Source organism: Xenopus laevis, chromosome 7L (assembly GCF_017654675.1).
Source record: "Xenopus laevis strain J_2021 chromosome 7L, Xenopus_laevis_v10.1, whole genome shotgun sequence".
Classification (NCBI taxonomy): domain Eukaryota; kingdom Metazoa; phylum Chordata; class Amphibia; order Anura; family Pipidae; genus Xenopus; species Xenopus laevis.
Genome location: NC_054383.1, coordinates 75,768,677 through 75,787,427, shown reverse-complemented (window position 1 = coordinate 75,787,427; position 18,751 = coordinate 75,768,677). Strand labels below are relative to the sequence as shown.

General features: G+C 37.4%; 1 protein-coding gene across 9 annotated transcripts in view; it reads left to right on the top strand.

Annotated features, from left to right (window-relative positions):
• The first annotated feature begins 1,212 nt into the window (after nt 1–1,212).
• The window catches only part of prdm10.L (PR domain containing 10 L homeolog), a 41,021-nt gene continuing 23,482 nt past the window's right edge, over nt 1,213–18,751 (top strand). The window contains exons 1-8 of one of the 9 annotated variants that reach the window (XM_041569189.1): nt 1,213–1,443; nt 6,678–6,822; nt 7,350–7,514; nt 11,724–11,783; nt 13,818–13,934; nt 14,556–14,778; nt 15,053–15,294; nt 18,210–18,413. In XM_041569189.1, the coding sequence (XP_041425123.1) occupies nt 6,751–6,822; nt 7,350–7,514; nt 11,724–11,783; nt 13,818–13,934; nt 14,556–14,778; nt 15,053–15,294; nt 18,210–18,413 (1,083 nt within the window). In that variant the 5' untranslated portion in view covers nt 1,213–1,443; nt 6,678–6,750. Of the gene's footprint in view, nt 1,470–1,620; nt 1,888–6,653; nt 6,823–7,349; nt 7,515–10,243; nt 10,910–11,723; nt 11,784–13,817; nt 13,935–14,555; nt 14,779–15,052; nt 15,295–18,209; nt 18,414–18,751 lie in introns of those variants that run through there. The other 8 variants (XM_041569190.1, XM_041569188.1, XM_041569183.1 and 5 more) reach the window with 8 other exon arrangements.

Below are 18,751 nucleotides of genomic sequence, written 5' to 3'. Positions count from 1 at the left end.
TATTGCCAAACGTACGATTTTCAGAAGGAGACTGTCACTGGCTTTAACTATTGTACGATTGCTGTCAGGGGCAGAACATCGGCTGATCTGTTCTTACAACTTTATATTTGATCTGAATGGTAAGACTTTGATCTTTATGGTTATTGGCAGGCAGAGGCGGGCGAGGCAAGCCGGGCGCCCAAGGCAGCAGAGCTGCCAGCTTGCCCCCTCCCTTCCTCCGTCACACGCGCTGGTGCGCATGCGCAGTAACGGCGCTGGTGCGCATGCGCAGTAACGCGTGGGTGCGCATGCGCAGTAACGCGCGGGGCGCATTGCATACGCGAAGTTCCAGGTGAGTCCAGTCTAGGGGTAGGCAGAAGAGGTAGCTGCCCAGCGCCCCCTAATCGTTGCGCCCTAGGCAGCTGCCTCTTCTGCCTACCCCTAGTTCCGGCCCTGTTGGCAGGTCGGGAGACGGGCAGAAGATGGAGAGTGCACATGCGCCTAGGACGTGCACATGCGCAGAAGACCGTAAACTAGCTCCGCTTCTGAACATGGCGGTCCAAACTAGGGGAAGGTTTTAGAAGAGGTACGTGCCTGGCACCCCTGTGCCTATGCGCCCTAGGCACGTGCCTCTTCTGCCTACCCCTAGTTCTGGCCATGTTGTAATCAGCTTGAAAAAGGAACTAAAATGTTCTGAAAGCTTGCTATGATCATATTAGTTAGCCAATAAAGGTATCACCTTTATACCACTTTTGTTATTTTTTATTTCAAAAGGGTTGCTTTTACCTGCAATTAAAACAGTTTCCAAACAGCCAGTCCAAGCCTGCAAAATGACACAGTATTTGCGTGATATCACAATCTGAAGTGCATCGGTGAAAATTTACTTTTTAAGTATATTAATAATCAAATAAGGTGGCCAGATCATTTAGAAAATCAGTAGAACTTCTAAAAGATACATTTTGCTAAGCAGCAATTATTAGAAATATTTAGAAGAGGATTTCCATGCACCCACCTTTTCCCAGCACTTCTCCAACAAACCAGTGGGGGCAGTGTAAGCGTCGCTTCATTTTACGTAGAGGATTTAAGGCGTTTTCTGATTGGTCAGTAATCTTATTCATGGACGAAGCCGTAAGAAAATTGACATATACGCTTAAAATTATAACAAAGGATCGGTTTAAAATGAACGGATCGTTAAATATGATGTGTAGTATATTTAGCTTTGAAAACATATTAACAGTTTTGATTGAAAAGTCGAAATTATTTTTAACAAGTCTTCGCATAAACTGGCCAATCAACAACGGCAATTCAACTGTTGCCAGGCAGAATATGTTAATACAGGCAAAGCCACCATCTCTGCAGCTACCATTCTGAGGTGAGAACAGGTTGGATATTATCATCTAAATTCAAAAATGTGAAGCGAGGAAGGAAGAAATGGATTCACGGGCAGATCACAGACTCTCCGAGGTAAGAACGTGCGGGATAATAACGAGGTAAGGGCTTTCCATGCCCATTTGAAATGATTCTAGTAACATAGCCGTCCCTATCTCGCTCAATGCTTTGGGTTGGAACGGGGGTTGTTGTCGTTTTAGTCCCACCCAAAATGGCGATTCTGTTTCCTTGTAGCAAATGTCATTTTAATGCTTTACTATGTTATTACCAATAACTTAATTGTTTAAGTAGGAGTGACCCTTAGCCCGCTCGAAAAGGGTTGGCGCGGTCCCTTTTCCGGGCGCTGTGGTTTTTAATAGCCCCGGCAGATAACCCGCGTTGGTACAGTCCACCCCCGCCCCTTTGGAGCCGTAGGGACACCGCATCTTACCCCGATAAACTGGGGGGGAAATTTCTTGCCCTCTTGGGTCTGAATGTGTAATGGTTTATAGAGGACGGAAAATCTTGTAGAATATCAGGGTAATGACGCATCAGTATTTATATTAATTCAGAAAGTATAATACTGCCTCATTCGGGCGATATATACCTCATGCTTTCCACTCCCCCCCCTTCCTTGGTTTGGGGCTGACCGCTGGCTATATTTCTCTGTGGCTCCCGCCAGTTTTGTTTTGTCAGGTGTTGTATGTGCTGTAGTGTGGTTGAACTCTAGTTTAGCTTTGGCCTGTGATACACGTGGGATCGAAGTTGGTTTCAGTCATTAAAGCCTCATCTGAAAATTCATCTTATTTCAATCTTAAATTATCTCTTTCGGTTCCATCTATTCCTAAACCAAGTCGCCCACCTAGATTTAATACATTAGAGTTCGAAACTTATAGGGGCCGATATGTAATATAATTTTATCCATTTGGAACAATTTAGTAATTTTAACCAGTGGGGAAAAAACAGGCTGAGTTATAAGACATCTAATTAACATATAACTCAAATTCCACGATAATAGGCAATTTATACCTGCAAACACAATTTTGGGGGAAATTACTTAAAAGCTACTGACTAGGTCCCTCCAGATGACGGTTGCCATTTGGATGGTATTAATGGAATTTCTACTCCAGACTGGGTCTGCAGCTTATTGACCTGTGTACAGGCTTCTTGACAGCCAGCTGGACTGGGGTTTCTAACCTGCCCAGTTTTGGGGTCATGACACACTATGAGTCCGGGGAGATCAATCGCCCAGCGACAAATCTCATTTTCAGGTGACTAATCTTCACGAAAAGCCTTCCCGCCAGCTAGAATGTAAATCGCCAGCGGGATGGCACTTGGAGTGATTCGTTTTCCAAAGTTGCCACACGAGGAATATTCGGTAAAGTAAACAAGTGGTTCTTAGGGCAGAGACGCTCAGATTCAGGGAGATTAGTTGACCAGCGACAAATTCCCTCCTTCATGGTGGCTAATCTCCCCGAACTGCCTCCCACCATCTAGAATGTAAATCAGCGGCAGGATGGCAATGGGTGTGCTTCGTTTTCCAATGTTGCCTCACGAGGAAGCTTTGGGCGACTTCGTAAAACAAATTGAGTGCCATCATGCCGGCAATTTACATTGTAGCCGGTGTGAGGCAGTTCGGGGAGGTTAGTCACCCCAAAGAAGAGGCAATTTGTCGCCAGTCGACTAAATCTCCCCCAATCTGAGTGTGTCTCTGCCCTGAGTGTGTCTCTGCCCTTAAGGGTAAGTGAGGCAACTTCAGGCGACTTCGGAAAACAAAGTGCCATGTGTGTCATAACACGCTTTTCTTTTCTGTGTAGTGCAAGTGGTCTGAAAATGACGATGAAAGCTACAATTTATATACATTAAGGCAGACCTGTATTTTATACAGTGTAATATATATATATATATATATATATATATATATATATATATATATATATATATATATATATATATATATATATTTTTTTTTAAATTTTATCTCTCTTACATAGAAATCAATACCTCTTAAAGCTCTTATAAAAGCTTTTAACATCAAGGAAATGGTTGAGAAGTCATTTTATTAAAGTGTAAGAAACAGTGGGATCTTTTCTTGCAACCTCATTGTAGAAAATTCATCATGCGGCAGAATAACACAGTAGTTTTATTCCCTGTATCTTGAGATAATGAGTCACAGAAGCAGGTGCAAGTGTCCCTTTTTGCGTGGGAGGCTTCAGCAGGAATTGGCTGTGCTACATTTTTCTATTACTTCTTTCCTTGCTGTTTTTCTCCTTCCTTTATATTTACAGCAGTGATATCTATCAGTTCTGTCCAGTTTATTCCATGTAGTGGGCTGAAAACATAGATGATATAAAACTGATTTAATACAGAAATCAGTGGAGCATTTGTGCAGAATGGGGACCAGAAATATACTCTGGAAGGTTGCATTCCAGTTAATACTAAGAGATCTACAGAGAGTCAAATCATACAGTATTCTATTATAGCTTCAGTGTTCTAATTTAGAGCGGTATACATAAAAAAAATCTGGGATTCCTGAGATTCTGATCTGGTTACGCTAACCAATTTGCCTAAAACCCACAAGCACATATCCTCAAACCTAATAACAGCAGCTTACACTATACAGTAGAACCCCCATTTTACTTTTTTTTCTAAGGAACTGGAAAAAATGATGTAAAATCAGGGAACTGCATTATATATTGGTGAAACCACCAAAATAACTGCATAAAAATTAGGGAAAACTTAAAGGGATTGTACACCTTTGAGTTGCAATTTAGTTTGATTTAAAGATAATTTGCAATTGGTTTTAATTTTTTATTTGTGGTTTTTGAGTTATTTAGCTGTTTATTCATCAGCAAATCTCCAGCAATTTCTGCAATCTGGTTGCTAGGGTCTAAATTAACATAACAACCATGCAATGATTTGATTAAGAGACAGGCATATGAATAGCAGAGGGCATGAATAAAAAGACGAGTAATAAAAAGTAGCAATAACAATACAGTTCTAGCCTTACAGAGCATTTGTTTTTAGATGGGGCAGTGACCCCTATTTGAAAGCTGGAAAGGGTCAGAAGAAGAAGGCAAATTATTCAATAATAATAAATAATGAAGACCATTTTTAAAGTTGCTTAGAATTTGCCATTCTATAACAGTTAAAGGGGTGGTTCACCTTCAAACAACTAGTTGTTTTCAGATAGATCACCAGAAATAACGACTTTTTCCAATGACTTTCTATTTTCTGTGTGTCACCGTTATTCTAATATTGAAGTGTAAAGTGTCATTTTTCACCTTCTGAAGCAGCTCTGGGAAGCCGACCCTGTAAACTGTTCTAACTGGATACATTTAGTTAATACATTTCTTATCTGTCCCTACTGAGCAGAATCTCTGGGTTTCATTACAGGCAGCTGATACAATAGTTGCTAATACTGAGAAATGTATCAACTTAATGTTGCAAAATTGTAACAGTTTAGAGTCTGCACCTGAATTACTGAGCTGCCAGAATGAGACACCAGAGACAGGAACATTCAACTTTAAACGTAGATTTTGGAAAAACCGTAAAAAATAAATAATGGAAAGTAATTGAAAAAAGTATTTTTCTGGAGAACAATCTAAAAACAACTGAAATGAAAAAAGTGTTCGGAAGGTGAACAACCCCTTTAACTTTAAAGTGAACCTGTCACCCAGACACAAAAATCTGTATAATAAAGGTCCAAAAGAACCGAATCTGAATTTGCATATGCAAATCAGTGAGGGGGAGGGAGAAAGCGAACGCACAAAGTGCGCAGCAAACTATTTTTTTAACTTCTTTGTTTTGTGACGAAAAGGCACATGATTTTAAGGATTCAGGTTCGGCCAGGAATAAGGATTCAACCAAATCCTGCTGAAAATGGCTGAATCCTGGCCAAATATCGAACCGAATCCTAGATTTGGTGCATCCCTACATTTGACATAAACATGTTTTATCTCCAATGCTATCTGTTTATTCTATTACATACAGTGATGCACTGCAGAAAATGCAGTATATTCTTTTAGGGGGTTATTTATCAAAGGTCGAATTTTAGAGAAGTTTAGAGAACTTGTTTGCTTCAGAAACATTACTATAGTTCATATAAACAAGCTGCTGTGTAGCAATGGCGGAAATTGAAGACAGACTATATGGAACAGGTGAAATAGTGGATAACAGATAACACCATTATGTTCTACAGAGCTTTTCTGCTATCTGCTGTGTAACCTGAGCCTTTTCTCCTTTGAATTGCTGCCCCCATTGCTACACAGCGGCTTATTTATATAAACAATAGTAATGTTATTCTGAAGCAAACACAGCAGTTTTACCAGTTCAGGGCAATACATTATATTTTTATTACTTTAAAACACTTTCATTTTTTGATGTTGCTGTCCCTTCAAAGAAAAAACTTGAATTAATCGAGTATTCGGCATGAAAAAACTCGAATCTCTTAAATTGTTCGGGTAAATTGTTCCTACATGACCTCAACAGGTTTTTGATGGTGTATTTACGGAATTCTAGCTATTTCCAGGGTAGGGTCTAATAAATCTGGAAAAATTTGCGATTTTTTTTTTTTTTTTTTTTAACTTGAATTTTTGTGGAAACTCAATAGAGCATTTATCTTATATAGTCTATATATTATGAATAGTACAGTATTAATGTATGTATTTAACCCTGAAAAATCAATTTTTTTTTCTGAAACATGCTTAAAAACATGCTTAAAAGTAAGATATTCAGTTATAAAAAAAAAACATCCCACAGTTATACAAAGTGTACAGGTATGTGACCCCCCATGTGATTTCCCTCCTTTAAAGGGGTAGTTCACCTTTAAGTTGATTTTTAGTATGTTATAGAATTCCCAGTTCTAAGTAACTTTTTAATTGGTATTTTTTTATAGTTTTTTGATTATTTGCCCTCTTTTTCTGACTATTTTCAACTTTCAAATGGGGGTCACTGACCCTATCTAAAAACAAATGCTCTGTAAGACTACACATTTACTGTTATTGCTGCTTTTTATTACTTATCTTTATATTCAGGCCCTCTCCTATTCATATTCCAGTCTCATATTTAAAGCTATGCATGGTTGCTAGGATAATTTGGACCCTAGCAACCAGTTTGCTGAAACTGCAAACTGGAGAGCTGCTAAATAAAACACTTAATAACTCAAAAACCACATATAATAAAAAATTAAATGTAAATGGAATAATTTATTTTATGTTATCCCTGTCATATTATAGGTCTAATTTGGTTATACCTTAACTATAACAACAATTTAGTTTGTGTAATAATTTCTCTTTCCTTTTTAGCTATGTTTGTGATTTTATCCACAGCCTGTACAAAGAGAATCATTTTGAACAGATTAAAAAGCGACTTTGTCACTATATGGGAGCATTAAGCTAAGCAATGATGGACACCAAGGAAGGAAGTCCACATGTGTGGCCTACTTCTGCGGAGCACCATTCAAATACAGCTCAGGTAATTCATTATTTTGAAAGCTTTTAGACACCTTGGGTTAAGACATTATATACAATTTTGTTTTTTGCTTACACAATATTTTTTTGATGTAAGTTTGAAATTTGCAAGGCATTATCGTGAGAATCATAGCACCTGACTCTCTATGCTATAGCTCTGGATGTGAGTGTACTGATAATATGTGATCCGACATGGAATGATTAAGAGCTATGTTTGCTGGTCTTTTAATGGTCTTGGTATCTTTTAATTATCGTTTTGTACCAAGAAATACGTTTTTTTTATTTTATTTTTTTAATTAACAGTCATTAAATATAATTATTTAAGAAAATATAAATATATATATATATATATATATATATATATATATATATATATATATATATATATATATATATATATATATATATATAAAATATATTTACAAGTCTAAAACCTTGTTATTGTATTTAGTAACTACAATACTGCAGTGGAAATAGAAAATATGTCAAGGATTTTTGGGCTAATATGGTACTTATTTGCTTTTGTTGCAGGTACATTTTGTTCCTGATGGTGGATCTGTGGCTCAGATCGTGTACAGTGATGATCAAGATCGTGCCCAGCAGCAGGTCGTATACACAGCAGATGCCTCATCGTTTACATCTGTGGATACATCCGAACATACGCTGGTGTATATTCACCCAGTAGATGGGTCACAGGTATAATTAGCCGTTAGCGGTAATTTACATCCCACAAGCTCAGCTGCAGTCAAATAAAATGCTATTATTTAAAGTCACCTGCAACAAACTACTCTATCCACTTCTCTATAGTTGCAGTTAGCACCACTTCTGCTGTCTTACCTACTCTTTCTAATCAAATGCAGTGTGATTATTGTCCTTGAAGGTAGTGGTAGCTCAAGGGTTGAAACTTTAAGGAGCTGAATACACTCTGTTATATGCCATCAGGGAAGAAACCGCTTTAAAGCAGACAAAGACCTGTCTTCCATTCCTAGAGTCTTACTACCCAATCAGTCCAAAGTGAGGACATTTGCCTAAAAAATGGCATGCAGACGTCATTGTGACATCGGAGAGCAAACATTTTCAGAGCAATTACCTTTGAATCATGTTAATACCCATGTGCAACTGCGACTGTTTTAAAGTGTCAGCCACAACTGTGTCAGGTGCACTGCCGTCTTGTGGCCAGTTATGCAGGAATTTTGGAGAAAAACATTGCATTGTTGGTAAAAAATTGCACTTTTCACACTGAACTAGTAAATGAGATAATTGAGAGTCATGGGAGCACATCTGAGCTTAATTATTATACTAAAAATATAGTACACGTAAGAAAATCATGAGCTCACTTTTCATAGCATGCGCATTCCAAATAATCATATTCCTTAAATGTCCCTACATTTTGCATATTTTAATAAAATAAATCTTAACAACCCTTTAATTATCTCCCTGGTATGTGGTCCTATGGATATATATAACAGATTTGTACCTTCCTTTTAAAATGTTTATTTGTGCCTCCCTCTCCACTCTTGCGTTTACAGACTGGCTATCCCCAGAGACATGGCATTATAAAGCTAGTTGGGTCATATAGATAATTATAACTTACAACTTTTTTTTATTTATTTTTTTGGTTGGTGTGGGCACTACATATATTTTTGTTTAAATTCCTATGTATGTATGTATATTTTTATTTATATAGCGCTCCTTGAGGGCAAAGCACTGTACAGCAATATAAAATAGTTCTATTCAAAAAATAGAACTGCAGCAACATAACTGGGGGCAGTCACATCAAAAAATACAAGCATTTTAAAGTATTTAGGATATAATATACTGTTGCTATGGTAAAAGTTATATGTTATTTTAGAAAGACAACTATAGTTTTTGAAAATAGGCTATTGCATAGCTATGGGGGCAGACTTTCAAGCTAAAAAAGGAGAAAAGGCACAGTCTACTCAGCAGATAACAGATACCGGTAAGCTATGTAATAAAATACAATGGTATTCTACATGGTGCATTGTGTATCTGCTATGTAAACTATGCTTTGATTTGCTGCCCCCATGGCTACACAGCAGCTTGTTTATATAAACTATAGTAATGTTTCTAAGACAAACATACTAGTTGTACCAGTGCAGAGAAAGTATATTATATTTTAATTACTTTAAAACACTTGGAATTTTTCGTGTTACTGTTCCTGCTGCTGATCTAGCCAAAAAGTATTGGGACCACCAAACAAGAAATATAGTGATTCTGGTTGGTGGGCTTCACCTTTCTATATTTAAAACATATATCTTTTCAGAGAATGTAATCATTTATAAAACATGGGGGCAAAGAATATATATTTATGTATATGCATCTGCTTCTGCATATTGTTGTTTATAATTGTATTTCATCATTGCTAACATTGTGTAGATTGTACATTCCATTACGCTATTATGCTTGATTAAAAGGTAATAATATATAATGTGAGGCTACATATCCATGGGTAAATGCTGCATGGCACACTTTTGTAGGATGATCTTTAAATTAACTTAAAGGAGAAGGAAAGTTGTTAACCACTAGGGGTGCCAAAATGTTAGGCATCCCAAGTGAATGTATTTACTTACCTGAAACCCCGGGCCGGTGCTCCTATCAGCAGAAAACTGCACTGGCCGGGTTTAAGCTTTCTTCAAATTTCCTGGAGCAGACGCATGCGCAGTAAAATGAAAAAGCCAAATTTTTGGTTAGAGTTCAGCTTTTCACTCCAATGTGCATGCGGAGCTGTGAGAAGACAGAAGAAGCCGGAAAAGAATGTTTCTGTGGTGCTTGCTGGAATAACCCCGGGCTGGTGCAGTTTTCTGCTGATAGGAGCACTGGCCCTGGGTTTCAGGTAAGTAAATACATTCATTTGGGGGTGCCTAACATTTCGCACCCCCAAGTGGTTAACGACTTTCCTTCTCCTTTAAGGTGGCATTTTTTAACCAACAGGGAGACAGATGAATGCTGATGACAGAATAATTCTGTGCCATTGAACCCTGTTTAGAGTCATGCTATTTAGTTTATATCAATATGGCAAAAATGTTTAGCATGTGCAAATGTGGTGTTTTTGGTTGCAACGTTTCAAGTCTTTTCTTCTCCTTATCTTGTTGTTATATGGTCCAGACAAAATGTTCCCATTTGCTAAAGACGCTAGCAATGACATTTATTTTATTAAAACTGTCAGAAACCCTGACTGTACAAAACAGACTACTACTAAAAGATTCAGTGTATAGGATTCCATAATGGGTGGTACCTTAAAAAGCTTTAACACCAGGTATTTGTGTTACTTGTCTTGCAATCTGTATTAAAGTTTAAAACAAAATGCATCTACTAGCTAATATGAGCAAAATCAATTATATGAATCATTAAATAGTTTAAAATTAACTTTCGAATACTTTATAGAGTTATCTACATATGCTGTTAAAGGACAAGGAAATCTAAAGATATATGGTGGTGTCACTTTGTGAGGCACCCCCACTAACTTAGCCTTTTACCTGATACCCTGGGTCAGTGCATTTCTAGTTTAAATATCGTACTGGTACAGGGCATATTTCTGCTGCAGAGGATGCCTAGCAAGATGAGGAAAGAAAGCCACGCCAGTCCCTTAGGAAAACTACACCAGTCAGATGTGCTTTCACATTTCTTCTTTTAATGGTTATCTAGAGCTAGTACCAAAGTGAGGCTTCTAAGAGAACTATCTAGCTCAAACACTAGCAAGCAGACAAATCATGGAAATATACTTTGTTGGTCCTTCCCTTTGAAGGAGACCTGTTTGAGAGCAAATGGGACCTAATCAACTTGAAGAAAGCTCCTACTGCAGAGACTTCCTTTCTCCTGCATTACAGAATGGTGATGAAACATCAAGGCATCTACAATCAATTATGCCATTATAAAGAAAGTGTTTAACCATAGGGATAGTCGTAGGGAATTTGATGTGTTTGCTGCTGAGCAAAGCCTTATGTTCCTTAATCTTCAATACAGATTAATAACCTTGATGCCACATCAGACATTACAGAAGTGGACAGAAAAGTTTTATACTGCGCATGCAGTAAGGCTGAAAGGTTCATTTTGGTGCAGGGGATGCCTGGGTAGGTAAAGAATCTTGGCTGTCGCCGACCCTGCTGAAAAGTACTCCAGGCTTGTGTGTTTTCCATAGAGGTAGAGTGCTGGTCCAGTGTAAGAAGTTACACATTTGAGCCAGTGTGGGCTGCCCACCATTTCCCACCAGTGATGCTAAGTTTCCTAAATGTTTTGGATACTTTAGTTACTTTTTAAATATATTCCTTCATGTTACTAGAAAATCTTTAAAAATATAGCATTTTTTTCAACAATAATCGAATAAACTAAACATTACATATTGTTATTATAATTACATATTTCTATAGCCCAACATATTCTGCAGCTCTTTACAGAAAGTATACATTTTTCACATTAGTCCCTGCCCCAGTGGAGCGTACAGTCTAAGTCCCTGTCACATTCACACATACTAGGGCCAATTTCAGTAGTAGCCAATTAACCTACATGTATGTTTTTGGAGTGTGGGAGGAACTGGGGTATGCAGTAGAACCCACACAAGCATAGAGATAACATACAAAACCTCCTTGCAGATAGTTCCCTGGCTGGAATTGAACCCAGGTTTACGAGTGTTTGCAAGTTATTGTACAGATATGTAGCATAGATACCTGGTTTATTTATTGTAAGCAAATCCCTTAATGTCTGTTATCATGAGGTGTTCAGCTACATAGGCATCATGTTATAAATATGTGTATCAATTTTTACATTAGGCTGATGGTGATTGTCAACTTTTTCATGTGTCTGAGTACTGAATGGTCTTCACCACTATCATAATAACACTTCGTAACTACATTCCACGTTTCACTGGTTATTTTTGTTTTTCTACAGACTCTCTTTACAGACCAGCCTCAGGTTGCCTATGTACAGCAAGATGCTACCACACAGCAGGTGACACTTTATTATTTATATACCTACCATCCTATTAGATTGCATTTTTGACATTTTTAAACCCCATCAGCATGCTGTATGCTTTTTGCCTTCATTATTTCTGTAATGTAAAAATTATTGGTATTGATTTCTGTTGCTTTAAAGGACAACTAAACCCTGAAAATGAATATGGCTACAAATGCCATATTTTATATATTGAACTTATTGCACCAGCCTAAAGTTTCAGCTTCTCAATAGCAGCAATGATCCAGGACTTTAAACCTGTCACAGGAAGTCACCATCTTGGAAAGTGTCTGCAGCACTCACATGCTCAGTGGGTTCTGAGCAGCTGTTGAGAAGCTAAGGGGTCGTTGCAAATCATCAAGCAGAAAATGAGGTTGGCCTGTAATATAAGATGATGCTACAGGGCTGATTATTAAATTCTTATTCTAGTTGCACTGTTTTCTGTGCTGCCATCTAGTAATTATCTGTATTAATTACTAATCAGCCTTATATTGTGACATTTATAATCTATGTGTACGGTATATAGTGAGTGGGTCCCTAAGCTCAGTAAGTGACAGCAGCACAAAGCATGTGCAGCGAATCAGCAGAAATGAAGATGGGGAGCTACTGGGGCATCTTTGTGGGCACAGATCTTCACTGCTAAAGGACTGTGGTTGCCTTGGGCTGTTACAGAAAACCAAAACATAATATACAACATTTCTAGCCTACTTCTTTAGTTAAGCTTTAGTTCTCCTTTAATGCAAATAGCATGGCACCTGACAATACTGCTGGGCAGAAAGTAATTGGAAGATTGACAGAAAAACAGGGACAGAGAGTCTAGGCAGCTAATATTTCATAATAAAAACACTTAATATATATTGAACAGGGGGTTGGAATGATGCCAATGAATTGGGCTAAATATGTAACATAACATATTTAGTCAGTTTTGTCAGTTTGTTTCTATATATCACTGACTGCAAAAAACAATTTAGTGTCTTTGGCAAGCAACATGTTTTAGAGCAGGGATCCCCAACCAGTGGCTTGTGAGCAACATGTGGCTCTCTGATCCCTTGGATGTTGCTAGTGGCCTCAAACCAGGTGCATATTTTTGAATTTGGCTTGGAGGCAAGTTTTGGTTGCATAAAAACCATGCTTACTACCAAGCAAAGCCTCCTGTAGGCTACCAGTCCACATAGGGGCCACATCCCTTATATGCCTACTCAAGGAACTTTTTTTATGCTTGTGTTTCTTCCTAATCCTTTTTATATATGAATGTGGCTAATGAGTAAAAAAGGTTGGGGAACCCTGTTTTAGAGGATTAAAGGAACCTTCTGGCCTGTATGGTCTACTTCAGTTGTCAGTCTTACTTCGGGCAATATTTGCAATTTTGTTGAGATAGATTGGTAGTAATTTACTAATCCACTTCACACTTGTAGCTTGTGGCTACAAAATACCCTGCCATAGACAATACTGAGAATAGTTACTAAAACATACTTTATTGTCTTAGCAAATATTGTCTATTTTGTAGCAGTGACTAGTAGCTACTACTAGTAACTCTGTGTGTTGTCACCCTAAGGGGGTTATTTTATCAAAGATCGAATTTTATTGTAATGTGAAATTTTTTTAAACTCTTAATAAATTCAATTTTATTCATAATTTGAATGGTATGTTATTTATGAAAAAAAAACATGAACGTTTTAATAATTCCTCTGAAAAAAACTTTTTTTTTTTTTTTTTGACATGTGAAATTTTTTTTAACCGGCAACATTTTTTTTCTCCCACTGGAGTTTTATTTGAAATGTTTATTATATGATAGTTTCTATAATTTCTATCCACATGACCTGTTTTGGGCATCAAGGGATGCAAAAATAAAAATGTAACTGCAGTTAATCTGCTGTGGTCTGTGATTCCCACACTCTACTCTGTAAATTATACTTTATTGCATGTCATTTCGTTCAGATGCTGTACAAATGTATACAATCTTTAAGTGACATTATTTTAAATTGCTGATGTCACTGCCTATTTAATATAGTTGGGACACATTTTTTATAGGTGACTGTTCTTTTGCCTGCTAATCAAAGCGTGAATGCTGCCAATCTTGCTGTTCTAAGTGGAGTCTCAGAATCTGCACAGACAATGTCATTAGATCCAGTGTCCCAGGTAAATAGAGTAAGTAGCAAAGTATTATTTTAACTGGAAGTGCATTCACACTTTATATAATTTTAGAATTGGGGATAGTTATCAACTGAAATTGAAAAAATCCAGCAGCACACTGTTGAATTTGCAAAAGTGCTCAAATGCAGAGTTTATTTAGCCCATAGCATACAAAAAGGCAAAGTTTCGAGCCTACCAGGCCCTTTATCAAGCCCCGTGTTACACCATCAACAATCCTTTCCAAGTGAGGAAATGGGGCGTGTACATGTGCCACCCCCATCCCATGATTAACCAATAACAACACATCAAATTATTTACATATACATATATTTACATACAGTGTTTTTTTCTGGGAGGTCAGGGTGCAAAGTGTGAAAAACAGGTGCAACATTTTTGCACTTTGTACCCTTCCTTTCAGCCTAAATTATTTGCTGCATGTCTCTCCACTCTGTTTTGGAACACATAAAAAACAAGTTTGTATTTCAATCGTACATCTCTATTTGTCCATATTAACATTTGTCTGATTACTTGTTTTATTATTCTTACTACAGTGATCTACACAAATCCCGACACACATAGAATGTTCTTTCGTTTTATAATCTGGTTTCAATATTATATCTTTGTTTTTCTTTTCAGGCATCACTGACGGTGCATGATCATAGATTGCCTCCTATGGAGGGTGCAGACAACTCAACAAATATGAATTCTAATGCTCATTCAGATGCAAAAGAAGATGATGATGAGGATGACGATGAGGATGATGAGGAGGATGAGGAAGAGGAGGATGAAGATGGGGATGATTCTGATGAAGACGATTGGGAAGGAGAACCTCCACATCCTTTTGATCCAAATGATCTCTGTAAGCCATTATGTTATGAATGTAAAATCCTTTTATAATTTTTTACCAAAATGTAATTTTAATCAGCGTTGCACATTCAACAATTTTGTGTTGATGTATAATTCTTTGTTCTGTCACAAACGAGATCTGTTGGATTTAACTGATAAACAAGAACCCTAACACCAAAATCTCTTTCACATTTTACCAGGCAGATTATATCAGCAGGCAGACCCAAAAAAAGAGGTTACATATGTATCAATAGTTTCCTATTTTTCAAAATTGGTTTCTTTTGCAGGGTGTGAGGAATGCAATAATGCACATCCATCAGTGTGCCCCAAGCATGGTGCTCTTCATCCAATCCCCAACCGCCCAGTCCTCACCAGGGCACGAGCCAGTCTGCCTTTAGTACTTTACATTGATCGTTTTTTAGGAGGAGTCTACTCAAAACGTCGCATTCCAAAACGAACACAGTTTGGTCCTTTGGAAGGGCCTCTGGTGAAAAAGACAGAGCTGAAAGATAGTTACATTCATCTAAAGGTTGGTTGTATTAATATATAATATGTGTCAATAATAATTACATTATTATTATTTTACACTACTCATTGATATCGCTTGGACAAACTCAGGCTACAAAAATATCTGGAATTAAAAATGGTGTAAAAGGCTAAAATGCAGTTTTAACACCATCATTTTTTTTTTTAAAGGTTATTTTTATTGTTTTAATGACTTAGAAATAGAGAAGTGTATAGGAAAGGAGAGAAGAGCTGGAGAGTCAAAGCACAGTTGTGGCTGGTGAGTCTAGCCAAGGAGACCAAATATTTTCAAAGTCTTTGGGCATCCTCTGGCCAAATAGGTAAGTTTGTATAGTTCCAATTGTGAGTTAATTAGGGTAATCCAGTTGCGGTAATGGTCCCATCCAATGTAAAGCGATGTTTTTTTTTGGCATAGAAGAGAAGCAGTCTCAGTAATTGTCTTTATTTGTTCTGGGCACCGGGGAGTCCGGGTGTATTGAGTATTTGTGGTAAGTCCAGTACTGCTCCCATAAATTCCATGACATTTTGCCGGAATTTCTGAATGCAAGGGCAGTCCCACATTAGATGTATAAAGTTAGCTGTCTGGGATTTACATCTCGGACATTTAGAAGATTTGCTTTCCCTCATAATATACAATTTTTGTGGAGTAAGATAGGTCTGATGCATAATTTTAAATTGTATGAGTTTGTCCCTTGTGCTTACTAAGGGTTGAAATAAACTATCTATAATTTCTTCCCAATGATCGGGATCTAGTTGTACCCTGCTGGATTCCCATTTGACTTTCACCCTAGGCCATACCTCTTGGTGATAAAGTGTTTCAGAGCAATATAGATTTGCATCGGGTGGGTTATGAGGAGTTCTATATCTGATTACTTATTTGTGGTGGTTGTGGGAACTGTGCTGCACATAAATGTGTAATCTGCGCATATCGAAATTGTGACAGGTCGGGTGGAAAAAACCCCTGCTGTAGGGAGGGTAGTGTGTGTAATTCTCCATTTGTGTATAAATGGTCAATGCATTTCACTCCTAACCTAGCCCAGGTTTCTGCTTCTGGGAAGGATGCAAATTTGAGGGAACACCATAATTTTACACTCTGCAATGCACTTACATTTGTACTTGCAGAATAATTGACATAAATACATGTTAAAATACATGTGCCACGTGTTAAAAAGGCAGTATTTGGTTATATTTACAAACCTTTTCACAGAAGTTCCCGATGATTAAAATCATGATAGTACCAGATGTGAGATGTGATTGATAAAAAACAGTTAAAAAACAGTTATCACGGACATTGGTAGCTCTACAAAATATGAAATATGGACATTGAATACTTCAGTTTCACTGCTTTACAATAAATATGTCACACATAATAACATTTCAGTGAAGATTATTATTCAGTAAAATCAGAAAATGTTTAATGGTCTGAATATTATTGCAAGGCATTGTAAATATGATCATAAAATGTCTATTTTTTCAGGCTATAATTTCACCCTTCATACACTGCAATAATAAGATTATTTATTCATTAACCAAGCTCAAGCAATATATATATAGCTTGCAGCCTCCCAGTAGTACCGTCACAACTTTTGAGATGAAATCATTAGTGCAAAGAAATATTTGTTGCACAGACTAATTCAAATATCTTAATGCTGGTCCTATGTGGGAAATTTAGCTTTTTGACCTTATCACCTATGACTAGATCTGTTAATGGCATTTACCCAAAGACTACATTACTGGGAGGCTTGGGCAGACCATTTATTGTGTTTATCAGATGAACAGCTGTATGCCCTATGACTTGGGCCATACGCCCAAAATGCATTAGGCCTTGTGTGTCCTTAGCAGCCTACTAAATACAAAGTACCATTCTTTATCTACCAGAGTGCCATCCTAATATATGTTTAAGTTATTGAGGGTCATAATATTCCCAGTATTGATGAGAAGTTTGTACATTTTCCAGATCAGGCTGCACCTGGCCTGACTCCCCTCTGCTGCTGCTGATGATGGAAATGGATGGGATCAGCCACCAAAGGGGAGGGGTTTGCACAGTTACATCACCAAAAAGAAGGGACTCAAGCCTACCCAACCAATGGGACCTGAGGGGTTTTGGTTCAACCTGGTCAGCCTGCATGTTTCAGGGATCAGCATTTTTCAGACCACATCTAATTTTAAAGTCCAACCGCTGCTTTTACAGAGGGAGAAAGTACAGACACAACATGTATGCCATTTGAACTTGTGTAGAAAGGCATATGTCTAATTCTTAAACTAATTTAAAATATTTATTTTTCAGAATTCTTCTGTTATACCAACAACTTCTCTTTTCAAACTGTTTTAGTCTTTCTCATACTTTTCTGCAATTTAAATAGTTTTCTCCTCTTTTGTGCCACAATATCAACTGCTCTTTTCGCCTATTGCTGTTTCTTATCTGTTTTCTTGTTTCTTGGGGCATTTTGTCCAGTTTTCTGTTGTATCACAGTAGTGTCATTTTTTCTCCCCCATTCTTTCATTGACATTCCCCTATTATAGAATGCTGTTGCTGCTGAATTTACTGAGCTACAACACAATTAAAATTGCTTTAGTTTACTGTTTGCTAATTGTAGAAGATACATTATTGTTACAGTATGTTATAAACTTTAAGGGCAATGGCCAAGACAATTTCAGGTGTTTTGGCCATAATTTTTCAGTAGTTCAGAATGTGGGCCCAAACATTAGGATCACCTTGCATTGCCCTATATGAAACGGCAGTTTGCATTTCTTGGGAACAATCGCCTGGCAAATGTTTGCAGAAATGTTTTGAAAATATGCACAAAGAATGGAATTAGGCCAGTCTCAGACATTTTGGTGCAACATATGTAAGCTACTAAATATGCAGCACGCAAAATGTTTCAAATTGCTTATGGCCCTGTTTGTTCCTATTTCCAGGTAGCATTGAACAGCCCTGTTGACTCTGAAGGGGCATTTCAGGAGGATCGTTGGTTTGAGCTATCTGAAGAGAGCCTTTGTAACTGGATGATGTTTGTACGGCCAGCACAAAATCACTTAGAACAGAACCTAGTAGCATATCAGTATGGTCAGCACATATATTATACCACAATTAAGAACATTGAACCCAAGCAGGAGCTAAAGGTAAAAGACCAGTTAACCTTTTGTTATGCAAAGTTTGTTATTTTTATTATATGCATATACTTATTTCATGTTTTTATGACACAGCATTTTGAATAACTTTCCTTTCTTATTTTGAGACATTTTTTTGCTTCAGAAATGTCTATAGGAAGTACTACCAATAGGTTTCCCTTAATTAAGTGCAGTATATGCATGAAGTTCATGGAAATGTACTGTCTATTTAATATATTTACTGCACTCTTTTATTACCTTTTCCACATTTATTTTTTGGGTGCAGTCATCCATGTTCACTGCCTTCTTTTCTCCCTGAATTGATGCAAATCTCTGTGCTCCATTTCAGA